The sequence below is a fragment of the Limulus polyphemus genome, unplaced genomic scaffold, assembly GCF_000517525.1.
Source record: "Limulus polyphemus unplaced genomic scaffold, Limulus_polyphemus-2.1.2 Scaffold2036, whole genome shotgun sequence".
Taxonomy (NCBI): Eukaryota; Metazoa; Arthropoda; class Merostomata; order Xiphosura; family Limulidae; genus Limulus; species Limulus polyphemus.
In genome coordinates this window covers 196,437-207,318 of record NW_013667646.1, presented here as the reverse complement: position 1 = coordinate 207,318, position 10,882 = coordinate 196,437, and the positions used below count along the sequence as shown (strand labels likewise).

The window sequence follows — 10,882 nt, the reverse complement described above, 5'->3', positions numbered from 1 at the left end:
GTCGTCTCCAGCCATTATTAGTCTCAAAGTGGGTTCCTCGTCATCGAATTTGAATTCACCAAGGAGTAAAATTGTCACAATTTAAAGTGCATGAGTTATTAATATCGCTGTACAGCAAAAATGTCCACTTCAAAGTTGACTTTTACAAATAACAATAGCATCTTCTAGTAAACTTTCATAACACTACTAACAAATGGTCAACCAGAGGTTGTAGTGTTGTCTCAGATAATTCCAAGGAGCTTGTATAAGTAAATGAATCAGTATTGGACTGACCACCAAAAATAAATAAATAAATGTAATATTGGTAGTAAATAAAAAAAAGGGTAAGTTATTGTGATTGATAGGGATTTTTTACAATAAATTATAACCTTTTACCAAAACTTTTATGTTTGGTAAAAGCTATATTATATGGAGAGTATAATATATATTTTTATCAATCCAACAAATATTCGTTTTCTATAACATCTGAGAGGATTTTCTGCGATCACGCTGCCCTCTCTTAGATTGAGCTGTAATTCTTTGGAATGTATTAGGCCAACAAGTAAGTTTTTTGACGAATTATAAAGTTGTTTAAAGAGTACTTTATTATAACTACAATGACAACTTCTAGATTTATCGAAACAATTTATGAATACTTTTTATTTTTGTATCATAATGTACGCAAGCTACATAAGGTTCATCGGGCGTTTTATACTTCTAGAATCTCGAGTACAGCTTCAGTTTTAGTACTTTTACGTAGTGAAATTAGTAAAGCCTAGATGATAGATCATAAACGACACGTGAAAATGATGACGTATAGTTTAATTAGTAAATTAATAATTCATTCAAAACCTGGTTTCAAAAAAAGCCTTCAGGATAAGTTTTAACTCACATGAATTTTGATAAAAGAGTTAGCACAAAGGTTCACATCTAAAGTGTAATAGATTTAAAATAAGACCCTAAACTCGAGTGCTTTCGAATAGTTGACTATTCTTCTTGTTCTCATGAAGAACAAGAACAATAGTCAACTATTTGAAAGCGCTCGAGTTTTGGGTCTTATTTTAAGTTTATTAACTCATATGAGAAAGGCTTATTCATGTGCATGCAGTGAATTTACAACATTGTTTTGAATGAGAAGTAAAATTGAAAGTGAAAAGTCAAATTGTATTATGCCGGTTTAATATTGATGAGCTTTATAAATTTAATAATGATATGATTAATACTTCAATAACATACTGGTAGAAGTACTATATAAATTAATATAATAAAGTATAATTTGATATTTATTATAATTTGATATTAGTAGTTGTGTAGAAAATTTACTCAATTTAATAATATTAACTGTTGTTTCTATTTCAGTTTCAATTTCATGGTTGATGAAAATGTTTTTTATGTTTTTTTCTTTCGTTAGATACTAGGTTTGTATCATTATTACTATTAATTATTATGAATGGAAGTAGAGAAGTAGGCCTAAAAAATGTATTTTTTAAAGGTTAAGTCTGTTGTCTATAAGGTCGTCAAAAATGAAATGTATTTCTAGACGCAATATGAAGATAATATTTTCCAGAATTGTAGTATTATACTATATTATCTACAGAAAAGACTGTAATATACAATATATATAAAGCATTTTTTGATTTTTATTCTTAAGGTTTAGCAACAGTAAAATAGATTGAGTGAATACTAACCTTAATTTTTTTTCATAATAACTGGAACACAAAATCTTGCATTGGATGAGAATGGTTTGAAGAAACATTATATAATTAGGCCTACAATAATTAATAAAACATGGATATAATTATGTATGGTTATGCAATATTTGAACACTACTATATTTCATGTTTTCAGGTGATCATTTACTCGAGAATTATGATGTGTACAATTTGATTCCAAGCAGACAAAATGTCATTACAGTCTTCAGTGCAAGAAGACAGTGTGAGTCATTTCAGGTTATCAAGACGCTGGTTTGTTTATAGTTCCATTACTTTTTTGGCAACATTTACAGCATTATACCATCATTCCAGTGTACAACAAGAACAACAAAAGAAAGAAGTTTATCATTGGTTGAGAAATATTGGTTCATATCCTCATCGTAAAGCAATATATAACCAGGGTGAGTATGTATTATTTTCATTCAAATATTATTATGTGGTCAGAATTGAAAAAAAACCTAACTTTAGCTGTTTTTCAAGGAAACTGTTACGTATGATTTTTTGTTTCAAATTTTGGTATAATGTGTAAATTTGAAATAAAATAATGATCCAAAAACTATATAATTTTACCACATTTTATCTAGAAATACTGTACAAACCTCGGTAAGACATTTTAAAGTTTTTTAATCTGCTTTTTGCTTTATTTCTTTTTTTTTAGCTTTTATACCTGTAAATGTAAGAAATAAAGGAGTCTTTGAGTTTTAATACAATAGTTGTAAAATACTTTGGTAAAGAAGAAAATTAGATGTATGGAGATGTTACTAGCTGGTATTAAAAATAAATTTAATACTCATGAAGCCCTAAATCATAACAGATGATTTAAGATTGCTTAAGTTATTTGTTTTGAAACAAAGAAAAAGTAAACTGTGTTATTCAGCTGGTCACAGTTTGTAGGAGACTGAGCAGGTCATCTGTGGGAAATCTGAACCCTGAAGTAGCCGGAATGGTAATAGTTTGACTACTAAGACATTTTGTTGTGAGCTTTGGTACATTCAAAACTATATTAATCTCACAGAACCACTTCTTACGAGTTGTTGATAGTGCACAGTGTTTCATAACGACATAATGTGAGTTAATAACATGAAGAAAGGTTCAATATTTTGTTAAATAAACCTAAATAGAAGAAAAGTTTAATTTATGTGGAAGGATAATTGGTGTACCCGCATTCTTACATTTCACAGAAACCATTACCATCCACAAGGTGGGAGGAAAAGGTCAAATGCTCCTTACTCTCCCAGGTTTTTAAGACCTAAAACTCGACAAGGTTACCTGCATGGCTAAATGCATTTAAGAGCTTTTGCTGTTAAATTCTTATAATAAAACAGATACAGTAATAGATTAAGATGTTTTGTGTGTGTGTGTGTAGACACTAAGTGATAAGTTTCTTAATTTGGTTGTAATTACAACTTCTTTCCCCTCACTGTAAAACTCATTTCTGATGTTTTTGTTTTTAGCAAAACAATTTTTAAGTTTGATCCATTTTCCGAGTCTTTCAAAAACTCCACGAATTAAAACATTCTGTATTATTAGGTCCTTTATCTAATATCTATGCATCTGTTACAAACTCATTTATACACATAGAAAGAACATATATATATATATATATATAATAAGTATAGCTTTGAAACTATTATATCAATTACATTAATTGTCAATAGGCAATCAAAATCAGCATTATAAAACAATAATGAACTTAATATAAATTCAAAACTATTTAAAGAAACAAAAAAACTTTGCACTTTCAGGTCATTATCCAAAAGTCATAACAGAGATTGCCTGTGGTAATAGCACCTAAAACTAAAAGCATTGGGGATATCCCATCTATCAGACAAAATCCAAAAAGCAGATGAGAAACCAGTTAGCAGTCATGCTTACAACCACAACGTCTCAACTTTTACTGTCTGTCACTGTCTGCAGCCAGTTGTGAGAAGGCAGTTACCCTTAAAAAAGATGTAATAAAGTTAAGAGTAGAAATAAGATAAAATCAAGCCACCCCAAAAAATATATTTCTACTAAACAATGCCTACCATTCTCCACCCTTAAAAGTTCTAAAAAAATCCTTAAAGTAGAATAAATACCACTCTAATAATTCTACTACATGTTGCTCCCAACCTCCACCCTTTTCTAAAAATGACTTATTTATTATAAAAGATCTGTATTATTAGGTCCTTTATCTTACATCATAAGTAGTTCATATTGGCACATTATTCAATTATAGCATGGGATAGCAGAGTCAAGCCCAGCATCTTGAATTTAGTCTTTCCAGTCCAGCTATACTGAATGTATTTAACTTGCATATTAAAGGTAGCTAACTACCTCTAGTGACAAAAAAGCTTTTTTTCTTCATTGAATATTTATCTAATAAAATATTTTAAAATTTATTATAAAAACTTGCAAAAAACTTTTTTATTTGCCAGTATTTGTATCCATTATTTTCTAATATAGTTATGAATAAGATAACATTATCCATAAAAAACTTGCTGTTATTGCAAACAGTTAAAAATCTTTTTAATAGAGATGTAATGATGCCTTTTAACTACAACTGGCTGCAGACAGTACAAGGCAGTAAAAGTTGAGATGTTGTGGGTTTAAGCACTCAACTCTGTACTCTTAATGAATTTTTCATGACTGCTATCTGGTTTCTCATCTGCTTTTTTTGTATTTTGTCTGATAGATGGGATATCCCCAATGCTTTTAGGTGCTATTACCACAGGCAATCTCTGTTATGACTTTTGGATAATAACCTGAAGGTGCGAAGGTTTTTTTTGTTTCTTTAAATAGAGTTTTTAATTTATATCTGTATATTTACAGAAATAATGTTAAAACTTTAAAACGTTACATATAAACAGATAGTTAATCAAATAAAGTTTAACAGAGCAAATTTAATACAGAAAATGTTTTGAATAAATTATATTGTAATGTTGCAACAACATGTCAACAGATGGCAGCAGTTGTGTTGGAAACTAATATTTATAAATTTGCAAAGCATTAAGAAAAAGTTGTAAATTAGTATCAATCGGTAGTTGTTTCTTAACCTTTTTTAGTTTTCGTAACCTCGAAATGATATAAACATTTGGTGAGATTCAAAGTGGTAGATAGTACAGTTTTCATAGCATCGTGTTAAAGGCTAATTTCATGACTGAGAATAGAGCTGTGTAAATGTTAAATTTTTTTTTCCGATCGTGTATTCGAGCGAAACTGTTTGTAAGTTCTGTTACCCCGTTAGTTTATATAGTTTATAAATAAAAATAATATGTGAATTACATGAAACACACAATTATTGATTAGTTGTAAAAAACACCGAAATAATGAGAGACTTAACAGTATTTTGTCATCAGTTTAAAGTTGCTCATCATATAACATATTTTTCTTCTCATATTTTTTTATTGTAAAGTACAAGTTGGCTATTTGCCTGTCATCTCGTGGTGCTTTATTCAATTTTTGAATTTTACAGTTCATGAAATCATTTGTGTTTATATTTGATGATGTAAACCATTTTATATAATTAAACTGGTGGCAATTGAAAACATAATAAATATAAATAGATATAATAGCATTGGAATGAATTATCCCTTTATTATAATTTGACATTGAAATAACTGTTTTGATGATGTACGCTGTGAGAGGATCTCCAAAGAAAATTACTGTTTATACAGTTTACCTTCTCTGGGATCCAAACATTCACCCACAATTTAGAGGAGAGGATCCTGATGGTTGAATATTGTACAGAACACTGCAACACACCATTTTGACCTTGAATTCCTGTAGACAGGTGGGCCCCCCAGGGTCAGTCGGCTAATCTCCTTTACATGAGTCAACCAAGCAGCTCTGTGGATCACTTCATCTGATTGGTTGGTGAGGTTGTTCGGAAAGGGATTAGATGTGGTGGTGTTTTACCTTGCCGTGCTAATGTAGTTTCTGTGAATCCACGGCTTTGATCATTGCACAGTTTCTACAAAATAGGCCGTGTCCCCTTGTAGGGTTCCATGGTGGGTGGGGTCAGTGGAAGCCGAATTTCACAAAACTTTCATGGATTTCCAAATTCCCAAACATTTTATAAGTGGGGCTCTGTTACCAGCACTTGTGGCTCATAATTTTATATTAGTTGTGCCTCATTTTATCATTCTGTACTTCTTATTTGAAAAACGTTGTTCAAATATTTTATTTTTTCAAATCCTAAAAGGAATTGAGGATCTAGCAACCAAGCCTAACAATGTCAAGAAATTTTACTCTAGGGACTTGTTAGTTGAAAGACCAAAATCTAAGGACTGTGAGATGCCTTATCAGCGTCAGGTCTTGGGAGTATTCCCATTCAGGTCACCCTTAATTACTTTATTGTTGCTCTTGATCTTGTTGGTGTTTCAGTGATTTACATCGTCTGAACTGACCAGCCAAGGTGTAACATCAGTCAAGTATATTTCCATCTCAAAGGATGGCAAACAAGTTCCAACTAAAAGTTTAATTCTATCAAGCCAGTTTACCTTAACTGTAATGTACGATTCGTTGTCAGTGTTTTGGTTACTCTAGGACATCTTGCCATTGGCCCCTTACTTACACCAGTTAAGGCCATGAAAGTAATGACTGCCATGCTCTGCGTCACTATATCAACTGTGATGGCTCACATCCTTCGTACTCTCGATCTTGTATGAAGTAGTAGTCCATAAAGGAAAGGTACAAACCCTTAAATCTGTCCCTCCTAAGAATTTCTTTTTGTTTTCGTTTTGGGCTTTATCCACTTCTAAGGATTTCTCTGTGAACAAATCTGTAAATACACCTATACGTCTACCCTTAGATGGATCTACACTTATAAAATTGGTCCTATTTGTAGCAATCTAAGAAGGAAAATAAACGTAAAGGATGGAGTAAAGCCTCTACTTTTATTCCTCATAACTCACCCACATTAAATAGGTAATAATGGCGCTTTCCTTCAGTGGCATTGTCGAGATTTCTTTTCTAACCTGGAAGACATGAAGTCCTTGATCAACAATTACTATCTAGTTTTAATTTCCTTGCAGGAAACCTACTTCAGGCCTGCTGATGCCATCTCATTAGGTCAGTTTTCACTTTTTCAGAGGAACAAGATGCGTGATGGATGAGTTCATGGTGCCACACTTCTTGTAAGTTATCAAACCCCTTTCTGGTCTTTATCATTGACTGCCCAACTTGAGTTTGCTGCTGTTAATTTTTCCTTTGGTTGTATAGTTGCTATTTTTTCCCTGTATCTGTCACTTGGAGAAGCTTTCGATTGATCAGGTCTTCATGATCTGGTTAACATCTTAGCTGCTATCTCTCTTTCTCATTGTTGGAGAAGTTAATGGACACAGCCAACACCTGGGTTGTGTTGATAGCAATGTGAGGGGAAGATTGGGGGATTTTGACCTGTCCCCTTTTTAATACTGGTGCATTACCATACTTCTAGTCAGTTTCTAGTTATTGATCTATTTATTTGTTCTCCTTGGCTTTTTTACATCTTTCACTTAGTAAATGGATTGTGATCCACATGGCATCACGTTGTGTCACATTTGTGAACCAACTTGTGTTTGTACAACATTGGCTATCATCATGTTGTGTTGCATTTGTGAACCAACTTGTGTTTGTATAACATTTGCTATCATCATGTTGCGCCACATTTGTGAACCAACCCATGTTTGTATAACATTTGCTATTGTCATGTTGTGTCATCACATTTGTGAACCAACCCATGTTTGTATAACATTTGTTATCATAACGTTGTGTCACATTTGCGAACCAACGTGAGCTTGTATAACATTGGCTGTCATCATGTTGTGTCACATTTGTGAACCTACTCATGTTTGTATAACATTTGCTGTCAATTCGTTGTGTCACATTTGTGAACCAACGTGGGCTTGTATAACATTTGCTGTCAATTCGTTGTGTCACACTTGTGAACCAACGTGGGCTTGTATAACATTTGTTATCATCATGTTGTGTCATCACATTTGTGAAACAACTTGTGCTTGTATAACATTTGATATCATAACGTTGTGTCACATTTATGAACCAACTTGAGATATATGTATACTGGATGATGTATACACTAATTGTACAGTCTATACAGACTTGCTTAAATATTTGAAATATTTGGGATTACCGAAAGTGATATCTCTCTCAGTTCTCTTAGACATTCAGAAATAACTTGCTCTTTTTTATTCCCATCCATTTCTATGCAGTTTTTCTGGATTCCCAGCCATGTTGGAATTCATGAGAACAAGCTTGCTGACACCACAGGAAATTCAGTCCATTCTGGCATTTTAATAGTCCAACCTGTTCCTTATGGGAACTTCAGGCCTGTCATCAAGGCAAGGCCTCACGAAAGATGGCAGTTGATTTGATGTGAGCAAAACCACATCATGCTTTTCCATATCAGTCCCACAGTTGTTGTCTAGTCATCTAGTTTTCCTGATCAGTCTCACAGTTGATGTCTAGTCATCTAGTTTTCCAGATCAGTCCCACAGTTGTTGTCTAGTCATCTAGTTTCCAGATCAGTCCCACAGTTGTTGTCTAGTCATCTAGTTTTCTAGATCAGTCCCACAGTTGTTACCTAGTCATCTAGTTTTCCAGATCAGTCCCACAGTTGTTGTCTAGTCATCTAGTTTACCAAATCAGTCCCACAGTTGTTATCTAGTCATCTAGTTTTCCAGATCAGTCCCACAGTTGTTGTCTAGTCATCTAGTTTACCAGATCAGTCCCACAGTTGTTGTCTAGTCATCTAGTTTACCAGATCAGTCCCACAGTTGTTGTCTAGTCATCTAGTTTTCCAGATCAGTCCTACAGTTGTTATCTAGTCATCTAGTTTATGTAGGAACGAGAAGGAGGAAGTTTGACGAGATTCAGTATTGGCCATAGCTGCCTTACTCATTGATTTCTCTTAGAAGGGAGCTGATCGTTAATGTGTAGGCTTTATGACACTCAAGTGACTACTGCTCATGTTGGCTTTGTGACACTCAAGTGACTACTGCTTACGTTGGCTTTATTACACTCAAGTGACTACTGCTTACGTTGGCTTTGTGACACCCAAGTGTCAACTGCTCACTTTGGTTTAGTAACATTCAAGTCACAACTGCTCACGTTGGCTTTGTGATACCCAAGTGTCAACTGTTCACTTTGGTTTTGTAACACCCAAGTGTCTACTGCTCACTTTGGTTTTGTAACACCCAAGTGTCAACTGCTCACGTTGGTTTTGTAACACCCAAGTGTTAACTGCTCACATTGATTTTGTTACACCCAAGTGTCAACTGCTCACTTTGGTTTTGTAACACCCAAGTGGCAACTGCTCACTTTGGTTTTGTAACACCCAAGTGTCAACTGCTCACGTTGGTTTTGTAACACCCAAGTGTTAACTGCTCACATTGATTTTGTTACACCCAAGTGTCAACTGCTCACTTTGGTTTTGTAACACCCAAGTGGCAACTGCTCACTTTGGTTTTGTAACACCCAAGTGTCAACTGCTCACATTGGTTTTGTAACACCCAAGTGTTCAACTGCTCACATTGGGTTTGTAACACCCAAGTGACAACTGCTTACATTATACTTTCGTGCGGTCACTACGACTTCCAGCGGCGGCATCATTTTCGACATATTTGATCTCGAGGTTTGACTTTGACAGTATTATGGTGAGGGTGACAAATTAATCTTATTTTAATTTTTTGCAGGCTATACATCTCTTTCATTCTATTTATTTCTTTAACCTAGTTTCACAAAAAAGGGGCGTTTTTGATATTTATTTTATATTTGTTTGCGTCGTTTCCCTTATTTTATGGCATTAGTTTTTTTAGATAAACCAGACTGTTCCCTCTTTTTATATGTGCTACAGTCGGATACATGTCTGAATAATAACGTAGTCGTCATGCGACCCAGCCTTGTATGGCGTGTGTATAAATGTTTTGGATACCTAGGCATATTGATCGTTTTGGACCGTTTTTTTTTTTTTCTTGGACTATTATATTTGTGAAAAAAATAAAGTTTCGTGCAGTGACAGACATCAAGACCGGAAAATTAATTGTTTCTCCGTTTTCCAAGGTATATGTAGAAGTAAAGGACGAAATATATTAGTATTAAACGTCGATTTAGCTTAATTATCCCCCCTCCCCAAATTAAATGTAAATTTGCTAAGTACAAATAAAAAGTTCTATATTGTTTTTGTCTGTGACAAATTTTATTTTTGAACAGGAAATACTTTCTTTAGGGTGTGATTTAGATTCTGCGACATAATGGTCAGAAATTAAAAAATTGTCGTTTGAGATTACGTTTTGTGTCAACACCCATAATTCCATTCGGATAATACTGTTAAAGGCTTTGTCCGTGTGGTAATATTTAAATCAATTACTGAAAATAAAAGCAGGACGTAAAAATAGTAAATTCTATATTTTCTCGTGTTATTATTTTCAAGAAGTTGTGAATCGTTGAATAAATATCAGAAAATTCACTCATCCAGCTTTTGCAAACCTCCCTTAAAACGTAAAATATAGTTTATTTCTCTGTGTTTTGAAGTTATATCACTCCAAACATTAGTGGAGTTTGTTGTATTAAAGGTTTGACAAACAAAATATTTACACTTGAGCCCCCAGTAGCTCAGCAGTAGAACTGGCCACGACAAACACTCCATTATCCAGCTTTAGGCTAAAATAACAGAAACGTTATCTATAGATCCAACAGCGACCGAATGTTTGTTTCCAAACATAGTTGCCCCCAGTGGCACAGCGGTATGGCTGCGGACTTACAACGCTAGAATCCGGGTTTCGATACCCATGGTGGCCAGAGCACAGATAGCCCATTGTGTAGCTTTGTAATGGTTTAAAATATTTATTTTGCTTAAAGAACTTTTTATTTTCCTGGATTGCTCGTGAGATTTACCACGAGTAAAAGATGTAATATTGTGAAATAACTGAATGCATGGTATAGTTAAAAATCTCCAACCCAGAAGTTAAACGAAATGGACGATGTTTACGTCACTTTACATTACTTCTCGTAGTAAGACGAGAAAAAAGAATATTAAAAATGTGTGAATTATGCACCGGTCCCTGTAAAGAAACACGCAGCTCATATTATATATATTGCGAACCGTGGTGTCTGTTCTAGTGTTCGTCTGTCTCCCGTTTGAAAAGCTGCGCACGCAGGCAAAGCTCAACATTCACTTTTGAAATGACAGAAGAACAGGCATAAATAATGTT

At 33.8% G+C, this 10,882-nt stretch overlaps 1 protein-coding gene across 1 annotated transcript in view; it reads left to right on the top strand.

Moving 5' to 3' along the window:
- Positions 1 to 460: 460 nt before the first annotated feature.
- Positions 461 to 10,882, top strand: part of LOC106465744 (apoptosis-resistant E3 ubiquitin protein ligase 1-like) — an 82,622-nt gene continuing 72,200 nt past the window's right edge. Inside the window, exons 1-2 of the mRNA XM_013925980.2 lie at positions 461 to 541; positions 1,828 to 2,092. Of these exons, the coding sequence (XP_013781434.2) occupies positions 1,882 to 2,092 (211 nt within the window). The 5' untranslated portion in view covers positions 461 to 541; positions 1,828 to 1,881. The remainder of the gene's footprint in view (positions 542 to 1,827; positions 2,093 to 10,882) is intronic.